Source organism: Ptiloglossa arizonensis, chromosome 4 (assembly GCF_051014685.1).
Source record: "Ptiloglossa arizonensis isolate GNS036 chromosome 4, iyPtiAriz1_principal, whole genome shotgun sequence".
Taxonomy (NCBI): Eukaryota; Metazoa; Arthropoda; class Insecta; order Hymenoptera; family Colletidae; genus Ptiloglossa; species Ptiloglossa arizonensis.
Genome location: NC_135051.1, coordinates 8,109,368 through 8,135,281, shown reverse-complemented (window position 1 = coordinate 8,135,281; position 25,914 = coordinate 8,109,368). Strand labels below are relative to the sequence as shown.

The following is a 25,914-nucleotide window of genomic DNA, read 5'->3' as shown; positions in this document are numbered from 1 at the left end:
TGGTAATAAAAATTTATTTGAATACCGTTCGGTTTATTACTCGCGTACAGCAAGAAAATTAGTTCCTGGATCGAGTTTCCAGTGACGGGGATCGATTATTAACTCCAAGGGGAAGCCGATCGTTACGGGAAACGTACAATTATCCACGGAATCGTTTGAAAAAGGCACATATCGAAATGTCGTTAACGAGATTTATTTAAATCGATACTTGCATAATTTTGTTACAATGCTTAGCGACTCGAAAAATTATTTTTCGATTTAGCTCGATACCGATAGTAGTGTTACTATTACTATTGGGTTGTTCGCGAAAGTCGTTTCGTTTTCCGAGAATATATAATTTAAGAAAATGTTTGTACACTCTAAAAAAATCGTGTTTCATTTTCACCGAAAAAAAAAACAAATGGAGATTTTCTTCCAAAATGGAGAATATATAATTTAGTAAAAATGTTTATACACTCGAGAAAAAAATCGTATTTCATTTTCACCAAAAGAACGAAACGACTTTCCGAACAACTTAATATTATTATATTGATACTGTATTCAACTTTTGTCGAATGCATCGATTTCCCGTTAAAATTGAGGCAAAAATTTACCGCAAAATGTAACAAATTTTTTCAAACACGCGTAATAACAAATCGCCCTAATATTTTGTATAAAATATTTAAAAAAACTACCGAGAAGATTTGTGATTCTTTTTGTATTTCTTTCGGAGATATTCAATTGTCCATTTACACATTACTCGTTATATTTCATCTACTGGGTAATGAAAAGTATTAAGAAACATTTTTTCGTGTACCGATCGATTTATTGGGTTGTTCGGAAAGTCATTTCGTTTTTGTTTTTTTTTATGAAAATGAAACACAATTTTTTTAGAGTGTATAAAACATTTGATTAAATTACATATTCTCCATTTTGGAAAAAAAAAATCATTTCCCGAACAACCCAATAATTGATACTATGATTCGTATCGAACATTTTTCATCGCGACGATAAGAAGGCACAGATGTCATGAATATACAAATTCAATAAAAGAAGCGTGTTAAAAGGTGCGACTAAATATTGCCGTTCGAATTTCATTCCAAAATAATAGCGTCTGTTCTCGTTAAGCTTTATTGTCGTCGTTCGCGCGGCGATTATATTTCCACTGTTTTTCGAGTGACTGTTTTACGTGGAAAGAAAAAAAAAGGAAATTGTACAGCAACATTATTTCCACGAGCCCCATCATTCCCGAGAGAATCGACGTCGAAATCGTTGCCCCGGCGATTTTCAAACTTGAATTCCCCGCGAACGAAGACTCCCGCGAAAAAATCCTCTCGACACCCTTTTCGACGTGTTTCGTTCACGCGAAACTATTAAGGATCCTCCTCCTATATACATTTAAAAACAATCGATTTGACTATCATTGGAGTTTAATAAATCAATAACTTTCGACCGGAGACTCGTCGTAAGGATACTCGGTGTTCGGAGAAATTACGAAAGACTGCGGGATTAATGGCTACCAACGTGTACGGTCGCCTCGCAAGACGAAAAGTCATCGACCACGAGAAAGATCCGTCGGTATGTATGCATCGGACGGTGGATTATACCTAGACTGGAGCCCGATTGGTCGAAAAGTCAGTGACTTTTCATCAGACAGTGGTCGTGTGAAAAGATCGCGATAGCAATCATGTCCAATTGTGATTAAATGTAATCTTCTAATATCGTGTCAAATGGCGGGTACAACAGCATAATTCGCCGAGGGGGTCACGAGCGACGAAGCGAAAAAGCACGTTCGTGCTTGACGAACGAGTAGGATAGCGCGCGCTCGACGCCGGACGATAGAAGACGTTCCAATCATGGCGGTGGAACGGAGGGTAACGAAAGAGAGAACAGGGAGGGGAAGGGCGGAAAGAGTCTCGCGATATTTCTCGAGATGTTGCGTCAGTCGGCATTTCTTACTTTTCTTTGACGTTGCCAACGAATACGCCAAGGACGCGCTGGCCCGAACGTGTCGCGATACGCGTTCGTAAGGTGGAATCTTTTTCATGGTCGTGATTGCACGTACGTACGTTCCAGCGACCAATGAACTTGGAAACGGTTCTGAAAATCATTCGGGATCTCGCCGGGCTACATTATCGTCCCTGTTCGAGCTTCGAGTAATCGAAACTCCTACGACCGCGGACAATCTAACCTGAAATTTATTCTAGGTTTGTCGACTAACCTAGGAACGGTATACACCATTCCGATCACATATCGAAGTTTTTCGGTTGTTCGGTATATATACACACCGTAGGTAGAGAAATTCGTGGTACAAATCGGGCTCGCGAAGATTCTATGGCTCGAAGTAAGACGAAAATATAGTGGGTCGTTCGGAAAGTCGTTTCGTTTTTTTGTTTTGGTGAAAATGAAACACAATTTTTTTAGAGCGTATAAACGTTTATTAACACTATAAAAAAAATTGTGTTTCGAAACAACGAAACGACTTTCCGAACAACCCAATAGAATAACTTTTGTGCAAGTTAAGAATGTATTATATTAGGTCGTTCGGAAAGTCATTTCGTTTTTTTTTTTTTTTTTTTTTTTGTGAAAATGAAAGACGATTTTTTTCGAGTGTATAAACATCTTATTAAATTATATACCCTCCATTTTGGAAAACGAAATGACTTTCCAAACAACCCAATAGTTAATCGTTGATAGTGTTTGACGTATCTTGTACAATCACAGTAGTCTGTAGCGATATTCGTAACGTCGGTTATCGGGTGATTGATTTTAAATTAAATTTTTGTTCTTCGTGACTACATTTCTACCATGAATTGTTGCCTACAGTGTACATCACAGTGACGGTGTTTCAGTAGTAGTGATGTACAAGTATGGTAATGATATAGTAGGAACACCGTTGAAACACAATATAGGGTACAGTCTAGTACTATAGTCGCGGTGTAACCGGAGTGGTGCCTTACGAAGTATAGTCGGCGCATCGGTGTGCTTAGTTGCCGGTCAGTTTTTCCACGTATCGACGATTGCGAAAGTAACGTGTCTGTATATTTGTAAAAAAAGAATTCTAACGTAATGTCGAATAAGCGATAAAGTCAATTATTCCGAAGTTGTGTTGCACAGGCCACCTTAATAATTACTGGCACCCGTAACGATCGTGTACACCGTACCAGGAAGCAATTCGCGAGAGTTCCGTGCCTCGTAGCAACGAGCAACACGAAAAATGTAAAACTCGCGGCCGATTGCATCAGAATTTCGACACGCGAGTAAATACGTAACGGTTGCGTAACAGGAAGGCATCCGTCGTACATCTTCGTCCAGTCCTATCGATAATAATTTCATCGCATCGGGAATCGCGATACCCGTGGGTACAACAGAATCTTCGTGACCGTGTCACGTCTGTTTGGATAGTTCGCCGATTCGTTTTACGAACCGTGGCCCAAATCGTCCGTACCGTATGTTTCTTTGTCCGCCAGGCGAAACAGGTCGATATGAAACATAAAAAGTAACGTGTGAATGGACAATTAAATATGTCTCAAAGGAATGCAAAAATGATTGCAAATCTTCTCAGTAGATTTTTCAAATATTTTATACAAAATATTAGGACGATTTGTTATTGCGCGTATTTGAAAAAATTCGTTACATTTTGCGGTAAATTTTTATGTCTCAATTTTAACGGGAAATTGATATATTCGACAAAAATTGAATGTAGTATTAATATAATGGTATAATATAGTATCAATATAAAGTTGTTCGGAAAATCGTTTCGTTTTTTCGAAACACGATCTTCTTCAGATTGTATAAACATTTATAGAGCGTATAAACGTTTATACGTTCTAAAAAAAATCGTGCTTCGAAAAAACGAAACGACTCTTCAAACAACCCGATACTAGAACGATTTGTAATCGTGCGTGTGCTTGAGAAAATGCATTAGCATTTTTCGTGTCTCGATATTTAACGGCAAATTGATACATTCGACAAAAGTTATGAGTAATGATATCAAGAACCACGGTTTGTTACCAATCTTTTAGAATTTTTCAAACTTGACGCCTCAAATTGGTTACTTTTGCCCATTGAGCGCAACACCGCGTTATCACGGTTGACTGGACTGGTGTCACAGTCAGTCCGTTGGAGTGTGTCCAGCCTCGTGCAACCGGTTTCGTGGAATAAAATCGTAACGTTAATTATATCCATTCATCTGCTACTGTTTGAAAACGAATGAATATTTTATTGGCGTTTAATTAACTTCCGGTGCTTCCATGGATTGCGACCTCGGGCTGTACAGGAGGTTCGTTTCGTATTCCGCTACGTCTCTTTCACCGAATCCGAAGCAAACAATGCATCCCGAGTAAAGAAACGTCGGTGGTTGTTTTTCTAGCGAAACGACGAAGACGTTTGTTCCTCGCAAACATATTTTTAATTCCAGTAATCGTTTCGTCGATATGCATACACGTACATAAATTACGACATTGTCGCAGGTTTCCGACTCGCGCGTTATCTCATATTTTATTTCTATAATTGACACTATGCTGCTTCGACATCGTTATATGTTATCCATGAATTGTTATCGAAGGTTCATCTTTTGTGCAAATATTTTCGTGAAACGTTGTTTCGAGAAGTATGCCTTAGAAAATTTCAATTTCAATTTATGAAACATAAGATGGAAGTATTGCAACGAGGGGAACGATAGAGGGTGGTTTGAGAATATCGGAATTGAAATAAAATTTCCAATGGAAATCAAAAATCTATCGTTGAAAGTTATCCTCGTTCCAAGGAAATCGATTATATTCCTTATAATGGATTATATTTTCTTATACATAAAGAAAAAGGATTGAATCGATTCGTAAAATAAGTGATTAAAAATGAATAGCCAACGATAAATGTAAGATCCTTTGAACGCAGAGCCTCGTTTGCTCGATGCCAAGGGTATTACCGACTGCCGATGCTTCCAGGTTCTAGGTCTCGATATCTAACCTCCAAATTGGAACGCCGATTTATCTTGTATGTTCTCTACAATTTTTCGATCGATTCAGCAGCGACCCAAGAACGGAAAAATAACGAATAATGTTCTTTAAATCTTCTGTGCATTCGCGTTATCGCGCACTTGTTAGCACTTGGTCGTCAATTCGTATCGCTGCGAATGCAATCGTCATACGAAAAATGTTGCTTACGGTTGGATAGTCGCGTGCTATGGTTCGAACATTCCGTGACACGGTGGCGTATTATCGGTCGTCACGACTCTCCGCGAACGTCAAACGCGATCATCGTTGATAAGTTTTTTTCTTTTTTTTTTTCTTCGTTTAATCTCAGCAGCTAATGAATCTGATTAACTAGTGCACGAATCGATCAAAGGGCTTAATTACGCACGAGACATAGCCGACAGACGGTCTTTGAACGAGGAAGAGTATAATTCTGAACGATAAGTCTCAATTTAAATTACATACATTCTTGCTCGAAAGATTGGGGTGCTTCTCGTTTGCAAAATATGTATCTAGAGAAACATTTTTTTACGAACAATGATCCAAGAATGGAATTCAGATTTAGCGATTGGAAAGGTTCAAAGAGGTTATTTCATTGGTCGTTAAAATTTTGCACGGTATAAATTAATGACTCGTAGCGTTAACTACCATGAAAATGCAAATTACTTAACGCAATTCTGACGCGGATGCATTCTTTGTAGCTCCTTGCGGTTGTTAACGATTACTACAGATTCTAGGTGATAAGATTCTTCGACAATCTTAAATAGCATCTTTTCTCTATCCTGATGCATTTATTTCATTACGCCAATAATAATGATATAATAATAATTGTTAATATTACTGTTATTGTTATTATTATTATTTTAGCAAGTATAGTTTATTTACCACGAATTCAAACAGTTTCTAACAATATCCTGCCTCAATTTGAAATAAAAAGGAAAATAATTTTCTGCCTCAATCTCTACAAAAGGGGCTCTAAAACTTTTTTTTAGAGTTTTCATTTTAAAAATAACGTGCTAAACTAACTTTATTTTGTATTTTGTTCACACAAATTATTGATTTGTTATTTTAAAGAAAATTATTTGGCTGTTCGAATAAAACAACACACAATTATTTCAAATAATATCTGGAACCAAATAAGATAATATAAGATTCTTTTTCAAATAATTTATTTGTACAATACTCAGGTGTAGTATTGTTTTTCAAATAATTTATTTGTACAATACACCAGGCCTAGTATTATTTTTCAAATAATTTATTTGTACAAAACCCAGGCTTAGTATTATTTTTCAAATAATTTATTTGTACAATACTCAGGCTTAGTTCATTGGGCCTTAATTTTTTCGCGGCAACCTGCTTCAGGTATCCTCACGTTCATCAACTGTTGGGATGTAAAATGGGCAACGAGAGTGCAGGACATTTTCACGTACGCCAAGCTCCTGGCGCTGTTCATCATAATCGTCACCGGTGCTTGTCAGCTGTTCAACGGTGAGTTCAACGACGCTCGACTTTCTCGATGATAATGTACACGATCCTGCCGGTCGAGTATAAAAATCAACGCTCCCCGTGTATCTCGTCGGCGATCGTTTATTTCTTGCACGGTTGCCCAATCTTTTTCTTCCTTGATACACAAGCTACGCGACAAAGGGAGAAGTTGCGTCAGATCGACTTTCCCTCGCGTGTAAATATATCCGTAGCACGCTCTATCGATCATCGAAATATTCCGGACGATTGTTCGCTCGGCCTGGTTTCGCGTTTTACACACGTTTTACACACGGGGGCAAGAAACCACGGACCAACGTGTCCCCCTAGACTGTCCACTCGTAAGAAACTATAATGGTTTAAATCACTTGGATATTAGCGAACGGGGCACGCTGGAAAAAATATACAAGCGTGAAGTTTCGCACCGGGTCGACGTGCTGGGTTTTTTAATGGCGTTTTACAGCATCTCGCGACTTTCCGGAATTTCTGCACCGAGAGACATATTTTTCGGTTTTTTTTTTTTACAAAAGGTTCCCGACGGTATTCGTTGCTTCGTTAAATCTTAAAATCGAGCATCAGTAATTAAACGGAAATCTACATTGTTTTTTTTAGAAAAATCAGTGAAAATTGTCAGTGAAGGCGAACGAAGAGTTTAGATTTATCGAAAGTCGCGTCAATTTTATTTCATTTTGATAAAAGTATATAGAGAAATTGTTTTTAGTTTATTTTTACATCCGTGAGTCGATTAATATTCAAATTGAGCAATGACCGAAGCTCTAGAGCGATTGGAACGTCTCTGGTAAATTATGGAATACGTACGAAAAACTAAGTGCATCACTTACGCGGAGGCGAGACGAGAAAGTAATATTTCGTACGTGTAGAAAATGGTACTTTTATTCATAATTGAGCTTTTCTAAAGGTCAGAATGGATAAAAGATATTTATACGATTTGGTTAATTCCTGCTAAAAAATTATAACTTTCAAAACTGTACCCCGAAGAACAACGATAAGAACATTATTATTGGAACATCGACGAGAGGAAAAATTAAAGAGCAAAATATTGCTTCGCGGTATTATTCGGTTGCCCCCGGATTGATGTAATCACGTACAGAGAAAGGTACGATAAGTGAATAAATCGCTGCGGTGAATAACGGTCGTAAAATTTCGTAACAATATATTGGGTTGCTCGGAAAGTCGTTTCATTTTTCAAAATGGAGAGTATACTTAATTTAACAACATATACACTCTAAAAAAATCGTGTTTCATTTTCACAAGATAAAAAAAAAATGAAACGACTTTCCGAATAACCTAATGAAAGAATGTGAACTTTGAAAGTACCCTTTGTTCGGTATTGTAATCGAAGAATTTTTAACATTCGCGTATCGAGCAAATCAATTACTCCCCCTGTGGTTTCCAAGGCGAGGGTCTCCTAACGTTTGCCTCGTGTTAGAGGTAATAGAACCAAGAACGAGGAAGTCCGCATTAATGTTTCGCCACCCACGACTACCCTCGAGTGAACGTAAGACTGTTAGGCGTTTCTTCGCTTGTCGGACGAGACAATTTGGCCAATCAGAGAGGTGAATTAAATACGCGGACGATTCGAGACGCACGGTGTTGCGTGCCGAGAAATCGCTTGAATTGAGCTATTCACTTCTCCAAATGGTCCCTTTTCAGACGAATGTCTCTCGTGTAAGAACTCTTTTCATTTCGCTAAATTGCGTCCCCGATGTTGTCTCACTTCCACGGTAAATGCGATCTCCGTTTCTCGCTAGAATGGAACTTTTCACAGGAATTCGCTTACGGTAGAAGCGGAACGACAGAGGGTGAATAGTGTAAAGAAAAAAGCGAAATAAACATTTAACAAGAGAACGTATCGAACAAAAGAAAATTATTTGTCTATTTTTTCGAGTACTGTGTATCATTAATATTATTTTTCTTCTAATTGTTACTTCACATAATCGAGATCCAAGACACGATGTAACTTGTTTTATAAATTGTTCTTACCTTCTTCGTTCGATCCTAGTTACTATAACTAGGTTACTATAACTAAACCCCGAGTTACTATATATCATTAATAATTTTTTTTTTGTCATTAGTTTACGTAATCAAGATCAAAGACACGATGTAACTTGTTTTATAAATTGTTCTTATCTTGTTCATTCGGTCCTAGTATTATATATCATTCATATTCTTTTTTTTTTAATCATTAGTTTACATAATCGAGATCAAAGGCACGATGTAACTTGTTTTATAAATTGTTCTTATCTTGTTCATTCGGTCCTAGTATTATATATCATTCATATTCTTTTTTTTTTAATCATTAGTTTACATAATCGAGATCAAAGGCACGATGTAACTTGTTTTATAAATTGTTCTTATCTTGTTCGTTCGGTCCTAGTACTATATATCATTAATATTCTTTTTTTTTAATCATTAGTTTACATAATCGAGATCAAAGACACGATGTAACTTGTTTTATAAATTGTTCTTATCTTGTTCGTTCGATCCTAGTACTATATATCATTAATATTCTTTTTTTTTTAGTCACTGGTTTGCATAATCGAGATCAAAGACACGATGTAACTTATTTTATAAAATGTTCTTATCTTGTTCGTTCGGTCCTAGTACTATATATCATTAATATTCTTTTCTTTTTAGTCACTAGTTTTCATAATCAAGATCAAAGACACGATGTAACTTGTTTTATAAATTGTTCTAATTTTTTTTGTTCGGATATTCTCAAGTTCGTTGGATCTGTGAAAAAATAACGGACACCGTGCACCATCGAATCCCGTATTTGATCGATTGCTTCTGTGTTTTACAGGACACACGCAGTATTTCACGTTCGAGAACACCAACACGGAAGTGACGTCGATAGCACTCAGCTTTTATTCGGGTCTGTTTGCCTACAATGGCTGGAACTACTTGAATTTCATCATCGAGGAACTGAAGGACCCAGTCAAGTATGCAGCCGATTAGTCATTCTTCCAAATATTTAAAAAAACATTCAACTCGCTTGCAAATGATTTCCATGGATCCTTGAAATGTTTACGATTTATTTACAACACGATAAGCCACGTTGCTTCGTTCTTGTTATACCAAGTTCTTCAAACTTTAACAGAAAAGAATATATATATATATATAAATATGAGAGAGAGAGAGAGAGAGAGAGAGAGAGAGAGAGAGAGAGAGAGAGAGAGAGAGAGAGAGAGAGAGAGAGAGAGAGAGAGAGAGGACGAAGTTCAGCGTGTTACTGATTTATAACCTAACCCTAGAAATAGAGAGTGGATTCTGTTTGACCACTTAACCGCTGTGCCCGAGTTAACTCGTGAAACATGGTTGTCAGACGAACAAGTGAAATCACGCTTGTCGACCATAATAATAAACGGTAAAATAAAAGAATGAATGTAAGATTTTCGGTGGAAACCCACGAACACGTGACCGTCTTTAAATATTCCGAAAAGGTGCAATCAAGAAGATCGCGTTTTTTTTTTTTTAGACAACCGCTAACTGGGGAAAAAGTGCTTGACAGGAAAAAACGGTCAATGGGGTGATCGGTTCTGAAACCGAGGAATTTCATCGTGGATAATGTGAAAGTATGTTCGAACCGAGCAATGTTTAAATTAACCATAAAACTTGTTACAATTGAACCAGTCGTTCAATTGGTTTGAAATGGACCTGATCTCGATTAACCAGAATTTACTGTACGTTGGATCCACGTGTGTTGTTACAGCGTTGTAAACGAACAGAGAGAGGGGAGAGAGAGAGAGAGAGTTACTTTTCTTCGCGCGAATAAAATTCGTTTGAACGTTACACATTGCGCGGCGCCATTTTCGAACGAATCTCAACAATTTGTCCATTTTTGCGCTTCGATTGTAAAAAGTAGCCTCGTCGAGGGTATCTGTAAATTTTCGAATTCGTTGCTTTTACTTTCAACGAAAAAATATTTTCTTTTTCTTTTTCTTCTTTTCAACGCTGACTCGAACCACGTTTGCTTTACGCACGCACGCGCACGCGCGCACGCACACACACACACACACACACACACACACACACACACACACACACACACACACACACACACACACACACACACACACACACACACACACACACGTATCGTCGGTCGCAAGTTTACGTTTTACGTAACGTTCGTTTACTTGCATTTCTCCATGAAAAAAATCGTCCCGGACGAATCGACACGATTAACCCGGTCTTCGTTGCAATCTCACGCAACGATTAACAGCGATTGCAACAGCTGATCTAGTATATCTATTAATTAAAAGAGGGGGTCGCAAGCTCGGCTCTATTGAGTTCGATACGAGGTCAAGCGAGAGGGTTCGTGCTCCGGCGTTCTGTGCCTTTCAAGGTCAAACTTTTTCCTCACAAAACACGGTTGCAACCCATTAAAATCAATTTAATGATCGTCGAACTTTACGCTTCTAATTCGCCCGTCGTAACAGGGATCGATGTTACGATTAACTATAGAGCGTTTTTAGAATCACGGGCGGGAAAGTTGCTCGAAAGACCACGTGAAAGTTGCACAATCCGCTCCGTTCGTCAACACGTACAACCAACGAGATCTCTGCGCGCAACTATCGAGGTTGTCCAATCGTACGAAAGAATAGAAAATAGAAAATTAAATAGCTGTAATTAATATCACTTTATGCTTATGTTTCTTTTTCTTTTTTCAGAAATTTACCAAGAGCCATCGGAATTTCGTGCGTACTCGTCACGCTCGTTTACGTTTTCGCCAACGTGGCCTTCTACACGACACTGAGTCCCGTGGAGGTCCTGGGAAGCGAAGCTGTGGCAGTGGTAAATTTCATACCGTGTTACAATCGAGTTTGGTACCAAATCTATGGATAGGTTGGTCCAGATATCGACCCGAAGCAGGAGTAGAGCAACTTTTTGTTAGAACTGTAACCGTACTGTGCATCGAGGGATCTAAAATATATCCTCATTATAATAATTATGATTGATCGCTGAAATCTACTTATTATATATTTTAAATCTCCGTGTAGCTCGATAATCAAAGGTAGATTTGTAAAACGAAAACTACATTGCAAAGAACAAAATAATATTACCAAATTTCGATTACCATTCACGAATCTTAAAAATTGCGTGCAGAATTACTCGCACACTTCAAACAATACATCCTTCCCTTCTACTCGTCTTGGACAGTGTTTTTCTATATATTGGTTTCTTTGGAAAGTAATTTCGTTTCGTTCCCAACGGAGGACCTATTTGTATTTTTTTCACGGCCAATTTCACACTCAAGCCGCACAATTATTGTATATTTTCACAGCAGATACGGTAGAGGCTTGTTTGTTAAAAATTTTGTTCGATTCTTTGCAATAGTTTTCGTTCGGTGCCCTATCAAACATGGAAAATCGAAAGCAGCATTTTCGATATATTTTACCCTTTTGTTATCGAAAAGGTGAAAATACAGTTGAAGCGAGGCGAAAATTATACGATGCCTACGGAGAAGATGTATTCATCGACAATGCAATAATATATATCCGTAATAATTTTCACACTGTTTCGAAATACGCTGTGATTTTAATTTTAGATTTTTCTTTACCTCCACAGACCTTCGCCAATCGTCTGTTCGGGGTATTCGCATGGACGATACCGGTATTCGTTGCCCTGTCGACGTTCGGTGCAGTAAATGGAATTCTTCTGACGTCTTCGCGACTCTTCTACGCCGGCGCTTGCGAGGGTCAAATGCCGGAAATATTGACCATGATTCAAACTTCGAGGGTCACCCCAACGCCGGCCGTTATCTGCATGGTGTGTTGGTATTTTATGTACTCGTGAGACTCGAGTGAAAATACGTTGATAAAAGTAACGAACGAGATGGAATACGATATCCGTGTGTTTATCGTAAGGTTACTTCGAGAACTTGATACCATTTTTCTTTGTCTCGTATAACTAGAAGAATTAAATACTCGGCCAGGAGCAAAGGTATTCGATGAAAACACGAAACTACAAAGAGTATTTAAATATATATACATGAATAAATATGCATGGACAAAAATTACATAACTTATAACTAATAATAGTTCAATATTCATTACATTCGTAATATATTCCATTTCCTTTGCGTTTATCAATAAGAGCTAAGAATTTTGAATATTATTAGCTACAAGGTAATAGGCTAAGTAATATTTTTTTTTTCCATACTTATCACCACTATGATTAATGTACATTCAACTATAATTATTAGTACATGAATTATAGGTTTTTTTTATTTTTAAATATTTACAATGCACGAATACTTTTGTTCCTAGTACTTTATATAATAGATTGTTCAATAAGTTTCGTCGTTCGATAAAACTTATCGAATGACCCAGAATATTATGTGATTTACCCCATAAACAGGAACAATTTTCTGGCTCCTTTTTGGCAGTACAATGTTCTTACACTCTATGACACTTGTCTCGACTACTGTTTCCCTATTGTGACAGAACGACTGAAAGAAATTAATCTCTTTGAGCGTTTTAAATAAACACTTATTCTTGGATGTCGAGAACTTGTCGTTAGAAATCGTTTCTCGGTGTTTAGACTCGCTTACGACCCATTGTGATCACCATTCGTGCAATTTTCCCCGTTGATTGCGTCCGTTGTTGAGTAGCAACGAGGATTGCTTTTGCAGTGGTGAGGATCCAAGAAAGCTATAATTGAAATCTGGCTTCTCGATTTGTTCCAGGCCCTCTTGTCTATGATGTACCTCTGTTCTTGCGACATCTTCGCCCTGATCAACTATGTTGGCTTCGCTGCTTGGGTAGGTATACATTCCCATAATACATAATTATATATACAGTTTTCTGATTAACACCAGAAACCGTAATCACGATTTTGCCGCAAGGACAAGTGAAGTCATGTAATAGTTCTAATTGACATTCAATGTTATTAGCTCATTGCTGAGAATTCCTGGCGCATGACTTGATTGGTTCTTAGTATAATTGTCCATTGGGAATTGTGATGATCGTAGGACGATAAGTCCGGTGAATGTGATTCAGATTTTACATTAACCTTCTGCGAAAGTTGTCTAATTGTTCCAGTGGCTGAAAGGGAAGGCGTATCACCGTTAATCGGGCCAAGAAATAACCGTAATTGTTTCAATTATCTAGTTAATATTGATTGGTTCGTTGATCCACGATGAGAAGTTAATATTGTAGACATTGTTGTAGTTTCAAGAAATGTGTAACGGTACCTTACGAGGTCGTTTCACTCATTGGGGCAATGCAGTCACGTTTGTATGGTTCGTTGCATTCAAAACAAAGTTACCATAATTGACTCTCGTGTTCCGAGAAATCTATTAAACATTGGTACGACCACTGCGGGCAGAATGAGTATCTTGTCCATCACGAATTGTTAACCCAGACCGGATGAGTGATAATTTTCTAATTGGTTCGTAATGTTCGACGATATCTTTCCACTGCAAGGAAAGGCAGGAACACGTGGCCATCTTGGTGCATACACCTCGTAAGATTCGATTTTCCCGTTAACGAAACTGTATTTGTTTACGCAATCGTGTTCAATCGTAACATCGGGTGTAAAGAAACGTGTGCAATCACAAAAAAAGAAAAGAAAACGAAAGATACGAACGCAACGAATACAACGCTACCTGTTCCACATGAGTTAGTAAACACAAAGATGATGCACGAGAACGAAATGCAAGAACGAATCATAATCTTTCAATGGAACGTTGCTTACCGTTTCTTTTTTTTTTTTTAAATGGAACACTGCTTTGACTTTTCAGTGACGAGAATCAAAATAATGGAGATCTGTATGTAATAATGGAGAATGTATAATTTGATCAAATGTTTATACGCTCTAAAAAAATCGAAAAGAAAGAAACGACTTTCCGAACAACCCAATAATTGGTGAAGTATTCTTCCTGTCACACTGATGAGTCAGACACTACTCATAATGTCCCTGCTTCTTGTCTCTGGTGATCGATTAATGTTCGCCTCGACTCAACCATAATTTTCAATCGCAAGGAAACATCTTATTCACGATACTTGTTGTTTCTTTACAGTTAAGCATAGGCGTTTCTGTGCTCTGCTTGCCGTGGCTTAGATGGGCTCAACCTAATCTGCCCAGACCGATCAAAGTGAACCTGTTCTTCCCAGTAATATACATCATCGCCACCATCTTCGTGACCGTCGTACCTATGTACGCCAGTCCGGTGGAAACAGGTAAGAAATCGAACCAATTGTCGCGTCGATTTAATCAACCGACGTGGTGATGGGTGATCAGGCCATAAAAATAAAAAAGAGGCAAGCGTTAAAAAGCTTCGTCAATTGTTACGATTCACTTCCTTCTGGAAGTCTGATTTCCAAAAAAAAAAAATTACTCATACGAAGAAAATATGTTCTCTCAATTTGAAATGCACTTCTTATCTTCCAGGATACGGCTGTCTGATGATCTTGACATCCGTGCCCGTGTACTTTGTGTTCATCGCGTGGAAAAACAAGCCGAAATTCTTCCAGAAAGGAGTCGGTAAGTCGACGGTTCGCACAAACGGAAAACAAGATTTCTATGAACGATCCAAGTTCCAAACTCACGATATCGGGATTCGATTCACGATCGTTCGAGTATTTTTTCTTTTCCTTTTCAACCGTCAACGTTTTAGTCGCTTCGTTCGCTTCAACGAGAAATAAGTAAGACGTTCTCGGTTTATAATTTGGATACAAGTATCGGTTGACTTTTATTTTTTTTTTTAACATCGATCTCGCTTTGTTCCGTTTCTGTTTAACCGTTGTGTTTCTGCAGGCGCCGTTACCAAAACATTGCAGAAGCTGATGGTAGTCGTCGGACCAAAGACTAAGGTTCAGAGTACACTCTAACATAATTTTACTCTTGTCATGTCACGCATGCTTAACATACTTTGATTTCGATCACCGCTTTTCGATCACCTGGCATGTGCTCCTCGAGTCGTTTTATTATCTCCTGGTTCACTCGTAACGTTGAAATTATATCCGTTTTGTCAACTTGCACGATCTATAATCATTGTGAGTATTTGTGAGACTTTTGTTCCATTTCCAAAAGAAAAAACACGTATAATTCTATACTCCGTTCTTGATCTGCGTTTCGTTTAATCGCTTCTAAATTAATTTCCAGATTGCGAAAACGATTCTTGCTTCCGTTGGATCTCGCTCGGTGTCGATCGTTTCTATCTCAAAGGACCCCCCCCCCCCCCCCCCCACGATTCAGTGATCCTAATTTGTTCAAGTCGCTATCACATTGTTCAGTTTACGTCGAACATCGTTAAAATTTCATTTTGCACGCTGCACTCACGAAACAAGCACCACGCACACTGACTTATACAGTGCTCTCACATGGTGGCATTAATAAAAAAATTACGATTAACGTAATTTCGGATAAGTCCGGAATTAATTATAGCAACGAAGGCTCGACCGTTGTTTTCGTCGACTTTTTAATTATTCAATCGTGATGTCGTCACCTGGCGATGGATAAATTCTTGCATAATTTACAACTGTAAATAAGATACTTTACATTGATTCGTGTAACTTGTGAACATCAACGTGAATCGAGAACAAATGTGGGATGATAATAATAGAGAACAAGCGAATTAACTTCACCGGTATCATTTTTGTTAAGATTTACGACGCGTTCTGTACGAAATTTAGAAATTGGTATAAACTTATTGTACATTATAATATCCGATGGCTCGAGAAGATATTTTTGCGCATACGAGATTAGAGAATATTTCTGTAGAAAGAAGTAAACTGCGTGCACTTTTGTGCTAAAAAGAAGACGAAAGTTAAAAATATTCGCAAAGCAATATTAGCTTCCCCCTTTCGTTTGCTAATGCCGTAAAAAGTTTCTGTAGAAAGAGATAGACTGCATACACCTTTATTGCTAAAGAAACTGAAAGTTGAAAGTGTTAGCGAAGCAATATTAGCTCCTCCTTTTATTCGCTAAAGTGTTAGGCAAAATGTAATAATATTCTTGGCCGAAAAGCTGAATAGTTTGTGTATATCTTAGGAACTGTACGACAACAGTGTAAAACCAACAAATTCTTTTTTTTTCTCTCTTCTTTGAATTACCGTTCACCATCTATCTCTTTGATGAATGGAAACACTTTTACAATGTGACGGCTGCACGTCGAATTTGAAAACTCTACTAACAATCGTATTGTTCTTCAATATGTCTCCCAGCGAACGGACAAACAATATTTAACCATTGAAATTGTTCATTTACAGTAAGCGTGACGAAGTTCCTGCAGAAGATTATGATGGTGGTCGGCAAGTCGAAACCCGCTCAGGTTTAATCGCAGACAAAATGTGCCGTCAACCCCCATAGAGGTGATTTCCAGCTTCAAGACAACGAGAAATAGAACAGACTTTTCAAGGACACTCGGAGAACGTTCATCCGCTAAAGCTCGTGTAAAATATTTATTTATTACGGGGAGGAGAATCCTAACACGCTCTCAAATTTGATTCTAGGCTGGACCTATCGTTGCGTTCTAAGATTAAAATCAAATTCGACATCGATACGAATCTGTACCGCATTTCGAGGCTTTAAACGAATCGGAGTATTACATCGAGGTTGTAAGATGAACTCATTTCGTTTGCAATTACGATAAGAGTGTGTACCGATTTAAAGTCTAGGCTGGGCCTACATTGTACTTTGAAATTCATATCCGGAATTGGTGTATTTAATCGAGGGTTTCGAGTCAGACTTTTTTCTTTCGCTTGTAATTGCAATAAAACGAGTTATTACAATTCGGGAACGAAGCTGAACCTACGTTACACTTTCAAATTTAATCTAAATTGGGGTATCATGTCGAAATCCTGAAAACTGACACCCTGGTTATATATATATATATGTGTATGTATGTATAACCAGTTGCAATTTGGAGTCCAATTATAAAACTTAATTTCCAGAGATCATTCGAATCTCTAAACGACTCAAATAATCATTCTCCGAGCGACGGGAGGGTGTTCTGATAAGAGACAGCCATATTTAATTAGAACACCCCCAAATAACAAAACCCTGGAAGTTGCTCAACGTACCAGGTCTCATTTTCTCGTCTGGATGTTATCCTCGCTAAATCTGGTACCAAGATATCGGCGGTGATGTATTACCGAAACCATTCCAGCGGAGGTACAATAATACTGTCGGATCGTGACTGAAGTTAGCAAAAAAGAAAAAAAAGAAAAAAAAAAGAAAAAAAGGAACAACACGAATTCCATATCCTAACATTAAAAGAAACAACCCGATCATTTCTCTGCTACAATATGGCGCAAGTTCTCAACGTTCATCGCTTCGTTTCGTTCCACTCTGTGCCATTTGCATGTCTCGTGATCCGATTCTTCGTTTCAAGTCTTAACACCATCGCCTAGAACTTTCAAGTGAATGATTCATCATTTCTCTTTATTTAATCTCTCGCCATCGTCCGATATATTGAACAGCATTGAACCACGAGTCGCGGTTCAAAGGGTGTGGTCGTGAAAAGGTCAGAAATATTGCTAAACCGAATTCGACTTGCAACTTAGTCTCGATTTTGTAGGAAAATGGAACAGCGAATGAAAAACCAACTTGTAAAAGATAAAAGGATGTTCTTTAACGCGCGCCTCCGTGATCGAAACGACCTCGATTCTTTTCCAGATAGGGGAGATTGGGCAAAAACTGTGATATTTAATTTCTGCGATTCATAATATCCACCGGGATGAAGTTTCAGAGTTGAAACGACACCCGCAACATTCTTTTTTTCTCCATTCTGTGGAAGTTGAATGCGATTTAAGATAACTTTTAGCCTTCTCCGTTCCGCTGTACCCTCCCTTTGGTTGCACAAGAACAGAGAAACGAAACATCGGAACGCGATTGTTACGCGCTGACATTCGACTGTCAACCTTGTATAATAATAACGATAAAAAATATTGTATTCACATTTTACTATCACTGGTATTGGCACGTGTATATGTAATAGCGAACGCCACAACTTGTCAGTATTCGATGAACGCGCAGGATAGATCAGTAAACTATTCGTTGTCGACTGGTTCACATTGTTGATAAATGAGTAATCTCGAACGAATGCACCGAATAAATTTACGTCGTATCTGTAGTTTTTGCACGAGAGAGAGCAATGTGTAATATTATATCGGTGTGTTTGGTATCCATAAATTTTTTGTCATCCTGCGTGCATGTCTAGAGGGTAGTAATGGGTGTCTACAATATTTTAAGAAAAGGGAAAATTACAAACGAAACTGTTCAATTTGTCAAATTGCAAGAGAATATATTTCACTGACTCACCGATATTCGAGTTCGAATCAGATTGTATCGTTCAACTGTCCCCTTAGTGGGAAAATTATAAACGAAATTGTTCAATTTGTCAAATTGCAAGAGAAAATATTTCACTAACTCACCGATATTCGAGCTCGAATCAGATTGTATCGTTCAATTGTCCACCTTGGTGAGAAAGAACAGCAGACGTAACTGTCTTGCAGTTGTCCAATATTCATTGTCTTTGTCGTTGTAAAATTGTGGACAGCGTTATTTTGTACACCCTGCATATCACATGCGCCCGGAATCGTTACAATGCGCTCTACGAGCAACCTTTAACGGCGATTTTTCATTGCGAACCCACTGGTTGAAACCCATTTCGCCGATCTGCGAGAACGAAGCTCGATCGTACAGTCAACTCGAGTGACTTTCGCTGTATTTAGGTTTAATGTGTTTGTTACTCGTGTTTGCGAGAATTTTCGGTGCACCGACTGATCACGGGCAAACTTACGAGCGTAAAACTGTATGCGCGTTTGTTAAGAACGTCTTGAGAATCCTTTCTCTGGTTCGTTTTTATTTTTTTATTTTTCTTTTTTTATTATTATTTATCGTCCCGTTTCCTGTACAGAATGTGTATGCGCGATGAATGTATCCCGATGAGAATTGTTTCGTAGTATAGTAACGTCATTTGTGCGTGCACCTTTTATTAAAGGATCTTATCGAAAGTTTTTGGTTCCTCGTCGATAGGATCGCCATTATCAAGCAGAGGTTGAAAACTCTATTCGAGAATTTTGCAGCGGTGAAAATACCGCGGAGATCTGTGCGCAACGTGCGATACTTGGATCGCATTTTCGAAAGAGGAACCAATAATCTATAAACGACACACGAAGCTCGTAAGATTGTCCTGCCTAATTTTTTCGAGTCGTTCAATTGAACCGTGCAACCGCCTGGCATCGTGACAGTGAATACTGCAATTATTCACGAATCAAGACTTAAATGTTTCACGGTGCTCCTATCGTTGACAATTCCACCCCCTCGTGTGCATCGCGATCTTTACGCACCGTAAGTGCACGTTGATTTTCGCGAGACTCCGGTTTCGCGTTTCAATTCGAGCATGGCCGAGCATGGCGTGAGCTAAAGAGAAACGTGTACATCGCACGTGTGTGTCTCTGCTTGCGGTGTGTATCGGGTACGATCGCGTCGGTTAAAAGTCGATAAGAATTTTCAGTCTTACGGTAACGAGAACCTTTCGCTCGACCAATTGGGTGACTACAATTTTATCGAAGTGTTCTTCCGCGGAGAGAAAAGAAAAAAAAAAAATTAGAAACGAAGAAACGAAATTCGAAATCTTTCTATTCGAAAAATAGAAAACGAAAACTAAAAAGGAACAAACTTTCGGCATATCGGTAACTAACCGTTCCAGGACCCGGTTTGGTCCCGAACGAGTTGATTTTATCAAAATTTCTTCGGAGACCACTTTTTCTTTTATAAATCACTTTCATTTTTAAATCGTGAAACACTGTCTCGGATCGGAGCGATTTGTACTTGGAAATTTCGAACCAACGAGATTTAGATGTCGTTCGTGGATCAATGTGTTAGAAAAAAACATGGCGCATATCTGTACAAAGTCGAAGTAAGACAATGACCTTGACGCATCAGTTTCCTCAACCTTGACTTATAGCCTAAAGAACATTCCGTTGCATTCTCGCGTAGGATTCTAAATAAGTTTAATTGTTTCCATCAATCCGAGAGCAAGCTTCGGCGATTCGTCCGAATCGGAACACTTTGGACGAATGAAATTCGATCGATCGTTATCGATTGAAAAGGATAAACGAACGAGAAGAGTTAAATGAAAATTCCGAATGCTCGAAGTTAATTCTAGACTGGCGATCATTCTCTTTGCACAATCTTACCAAGAAGGGGAAAGGACGTATCGCCGATGTTATCGGTTACACTTAGTATAGTTTCTGTCGTTTAGCTGTATACTTTAAGGAACAAAGTTTCGACGATCAAAAAACTTCCGTGGAACATTTATCAGGGTGTCTATCGCTGCGCGGGCCGATCGATCCTCTAGTATTTCATTTAGATAAGCTGTTCGGAACAGCCCTTTCTCTTCCCGCTCTGTCGTCACGAAGTGGAAGAAGTGTTCTCGCAGCCGAAGTTGGACAGCGCTGATTCAAAAGTTAAACCGCCAGGAAAGTAGCTTTAAAGCGCGCGGGCTAGATTTCAAGGTCGTTCTAATTAATTGCAATAGACTTTTTTAAACACTGTAAAATAAACGGTAAACCCTGATCGGTTGGTTAGAAATTGTACATCGATTGATTAGTTTTGAGAGATACAAATTGAAAAGAAAAAAAAAAAGAAAAAAGTAGAAACACAAGTCGTACAAGCTGCACCTTGGACTGACGTTATTGATATTGAGATTCTTTGGGAATAAGTTGAAATTAGAGGATCGTATATTTTTGCATCACGATGAAACGAACCAGCATCGATAGGCACTCTGGCACGCGTGACAATAAACATTTACCAATTAACGAATTAATCGGAAGTAAGTAAAGTAAAAAACCGAGAGAAAGAGATGAGTGGAGATACGTTGTCGGAATCTGAGCGCGTTTTTGTGTTACTTGGTCCGCGTAATAGGTGCGTGCATTTGATCGATGTGCAAGAAAGTCGTTGGAACCGCGAAGGAAGGGGTTGAGAGACATCTGTCGGGATAGTTTTGCTCTATATGTTTCCGGGGACCGTGGTTGCATCGTTTTTGCTCGAACAGCGACTTCGAAATTTCATCTCTTTCGATTACAGAACGATTACATTGGCGCGTTCGGAGAGTCATTTCGTTTTGCAAAACGGAGAATATATGATTTACTTATATATAATTTATTTATCAAATGTTTGTACACTCTGAAAAAATACACTCCACATTGTTGAGGAAACCATTCTTAACATTTCGAGTTTTTTTTCATTTTCACCGAAAAAAAAAACGAAACGACTTTCCGAACAACCTAATAGAACGTTCCATAGGACGGAATGAATCCAATCGAAACTGCGCAAGCGCGGCAAGATCGTGTACGATAGAATTTCATCGGGCTTGCGTTGCATCGTGTAACGAAACCTTGGTCGCGTATCAACGAGCCTTGTTTACATCCAACTTCGATCGTCGCATGGAACGTACTATAAGCGTTTGAAGCTCAACGGTGAAGGGATTGCACGAACAAAGTTCGACGAGTTATCAGAAGGAATGGAACGTTGTATTATTTTTATATTGTGCACGTAGCAGTAATATGACAAACTAGAATTCGAAGCGACGCGGACACAGAATTGGAAGTTTAAGGACCAGAGGATGATAAATCGAGCACCGATTATCGAAGAAATCGATCGGAACGTTGTCATGAATATTAAGTTAAGGGAAAAATTCGAGATGTTCGAGCGTCGAACGAAACCGTTTACAACCACTTTGTCACGCGTACGATTAAGAAACGCGCATTTATTTTCGAACACGCATACAGTGCCTATGAAAACAAAAAAAAAAACAAAAAAAAGATAACGCATAATAGCAGTAGCTTAGGATCTAAATAGAGCAGAGGAACGGAAACGGGAGGTCTAAGGGACAAGCAATCTGTGACAATATATTATATTGCATAAACGTTGTGTGTTAATTTTGCAAATCCTCCTTCATCTTGTAAGATACGTTTGTTAAGTATAATCAGCTCCCACGAACTAATTGTAATTTTGTTCTTTTTTTTTTGACAACAAGAGAATTGAATTTTGAAAATTGTGTGACATTTCGAGAGGTGGTATCGGAGTCTAGAATCTAAAATAATTAATCGTTCGACCTACGAAAGGGCCGAGACTAAAATTTCCATAACAATAAGAAACATTTGTTTTTCTATCTCCTACCTTATATCCAAAACAAAAGCAAATTTAATTCGATGTCGGGGTATTTATTTTATTTTCGGAAGAATTCTTGGAAAAGATTATTGGTCGCGTTTAAAGTACTTTCGATGTGATAAAATATAAATTTATATTTCAAACGCTGACACGGAATTGAATAGCAACGAAAGAAAAATTATTATTCAAGGGCCGCGTGAAACAACAATAAATGATGAACACTTGGTTATATACGCGTCTATATTTGTATGTATAAATATATAAGTTATAAATACGAAACGTTCACATATTTATAACTTATACATAATATATATAATATATTTATAATATTTATAACTTTGTCCATATCGGTTGTACAACATACAGAGATTACAAAAAAAGAAGTTTCATTTGGTTTTGTCGCAGCGTCAGGAACAAAGAAATATGCATTTTTCGTTCATTCGAGTCAAAATGAGAAAACAATGAGTAAAAAAAAAAAGAATTAGCTCGAAAGGACTTTTTTTTAAGGATGATCTCTATTAATATTTTTTATTGCGATTTAACGATGAAAGTTACGGTTGATTTGTGCGTCGTTTTTGCACTTTAAATTTCAATCGAATATAAACGTATGATATGCAAATATTCGAGTGGCAGTAACCTCAATTTATAAACTAGATACAAAATGACAAGAGAAACCGAATAACTGTACTTGCAGCTAATACCTGCAAGTTGTGTGACCTAACAGCTTTCAAATTATCCCATTTAAAATGGACGATACGTTTCAACGTGTCCGTACAATCGCTGAATAATTGATCCTTTGAAATTATTAATTCGATTAACAGTTCTACAAAAGGTTCGAATAAATATAAAAACGAGAAGAATCGAATCAATCAGAACGATCGAATAATAAATAGCTTTGAAGCTCGTGATCGCGAAAGCGAGTGAAATTAGATTTCGCTCGATTACATTTAGTACCGTTTTCTTTTATTCGCTTAAGATGCGATAAAATATCGAACTTGGTTTTCGAGATCAACGATTTCATTTTTACGCTCGTTCGACTCGATAAAACTAAGAAAAGTAAACGGAAAAAACGTTGAGCGTTGTACTTCATTGTTAACGCGATTTCGGCGGGACATTTAAGATCATAGATCGTAGTGCTAAAACTTAAGTCTTGCTTCGATGCTAAGATGCATGCAATCCTAGCTGCGAATAGTATTTTCTAATAAATACGAATTTAGTGTTTAAACTGATTCGTACGTACCAAATGATCTTGAAGAATCGAAATTCCATTAAATCGAGGATTCGATGGCGTTGCGTTTTACAATCATGTTATAAAAAAATTTGAGGATTGATTTTTTTTTTATTTTATCAGAGAAAAAATATTAAAAAAAGAGTGACGGGTTTGTTTCAAATACTATTTTACCCCCACTCTGCTCGTTTCATGGAACGTTCCAACAGTGTGAAACATATCTATACATTAATCTGACTTTTACGATAGTCTTTTCATACGAAGTAGCGCGTAGTAGCGGGTTAAAAAAGGACGTGGAAGATATACTATATAAATACATTGATAATCTCACACTGACATTTCCGTCGTCTCGCGATAATATTTCCGATGACGAGGTTCTTACCGCTGTTTCCTTCTTTTGCATCTACACAAACACGCATCTACACCTAATTGTAGTCGCTTCCTGTTAGCATTACTAGTTACCGTTAATATCGTACGTATGTACAAAGGAGGACTTCTGCGTGCTTACAGAGCTTTCTTGCTGGTGCTTTAACGACCAGCGAGGCACCTTTTCTGGAAATATTCACAGGAATAACGATGAATAATTTACATATTTAAGAATTCAAACTGAGTTCTTCTAAATTAAATTCCTAAATTCCTCTCCATTCATTTCTTGGGGAAATTATTCTTAACATTTCAACTTAACAAACTTTGTTACTCAGCTGAAAAGTAAAAGCCTTGAATGAATGCAAACATTACTCTATATTCTGAGAATAACTCCTATGTTGCACATTTACTTTTTCATTGTTGAGGAAACCATTCTTAACATTTTGAGTTAATGAACTTTACTATTCTTGATCAGCTGAATGGTGCAGAACTCAAATTTAATAAAAGTGTTAATTTACATTCTAAGAATAATACGTATTCTTTGAGAATTTGGATGTACGATTATGCTACAACACAATGAAAGTTGAACTCTATGATTGAATTGAGATCTGTTTTCTTGCAACATTGATAAGTGTCTGAGGAAGACTGTTATTGGAAGAATATTTAAGCAAAAACTGTTGTTACTTTTAACTATTGTAGTGCCAGATTGCTGAAACACTTCTATATAAAACAAAAGTGACTGTAACAGTTTATCACTATATCTTTTCTTTGTGTCAAACAATGACCACTATAGAAACTTGTAATATTTGTCTTGTGCATAAAAAAACCAATGGAATGTTTTTCGTTAATTTTCTTTTAGTATTTTGTTAAAGTTATTAACTTATTGATCATTAGTTTACTAATGATTTATGTATGACAATTGAAAATTGCATTATAGACTCTATTTACAGATAAAAATGTATGGTATCATTTTTATAATGTTATACCTTGTCAGTTATCTTAATCATAGCAAAATATTAGCGCCATGAAATCTGAGGCATTCTCAGAAGTGAATTTACAAACAAAATGCAATGTGTTTATATTCACCGGTTATTCCAATGCATTTCATTTACCACGAATGCCTCTAAAGGCATCCAATCTCTGCGCACGCTTTCAACATTGCACTTAAAAGTCGTGAAGAGAAAGTAAAAACAGTTACTTACATACAGACACTTGCACAAAAAACTGGAATGATTTCTTGTAATGTTACTCGCGTTGTCATTTCACCTCTGTCTTTATGATTCACCAATGAAAACATTCGTTCTCCACATCATGTAAAGAGACAATGTATAAAACACACAAAATCAAAAAAAAAAAAAAGAAGATTCAGAAGAATATTAGTAATTTACACTGTAGAAAAAAAAGAAACTGACGAATGGACGAAGACACGTTTCTTCTTTCATAAAACCCAGAAAACGAATTCTACGAAATTATCCGACAATCGGCGCTAAACGAGATTCCAAGGACATTTGTCTGCCAAATTTCGAGGTACTTATACATGAGAAATCGTACAAACGAGTTTCTTTATCTCTTTTGAGCAAACGACCGACGCGAGCATCATCGTCTTTTCTCATCGAACACTACCCGCCAAATCGTTTTCATATATCGTTACTCGCCAGCTCGCGAGAAGGTTAATAAGTTATTATATGGTTTGAAGAACATTGGAAAAAATCACAGTTGAAAGCATTGACAATGAGA

The 25,914-nt window shown here is 37.6% G+C and overlaps 1 protein-coding gene across 7 annotated transcripts in view; it reads left to right on the top strand.

Moving 5' to 3' along the window:
- LOC143145304 (Y+L amino acid transporter 2) overlaps positions 1-22,338 on the top strand; it is a 40,753-nt gene extending 18,415 nt beyond the window's left edge. For 5 of the 7 annotated variants that reach the window (XM_076308550.1, XM_076308551.1, XM_076308553.1 and 2 more), the window contains 8 exons: positions 6,315-6,440; positions 9,259-9,397; positions 11,129-11,252; positions 12,027-12,227; positions 13,147-13,221; positions 14,482-14,641; positions 14,853-14,945; positions 15,219-15,292. In XM_076308550.1, the coding sequence (XP_076164665.1) occupies positions 6,315-6,440; positions 9,259-9,397; positions 11,129-11,252; positions 12,027-12,227; positions 13,147-13,221; positions 14,482-14,641; positions 14,853-14,945; positions 15,219-15,292 (992 nt within the window). Of the gene's footprint in view, positions 1-6,314; positions 6,441-9,258; positions 9,398-11,128; positions 11,253-12,026; positions 12,228-13,146; positions 13,222-14,481; positions 14,642-14,852; positions 14,946-15,218; positions 15,293-16,672 lie in introns of those variants that run through there. The other 2 variants (XM_076308549.1, XM_076308548.1) reach the window with 2 other exon arrangements.
- The last annotated feature ends 3,576 nt before the right edge of the window (positions 22,339-25,914 follow it).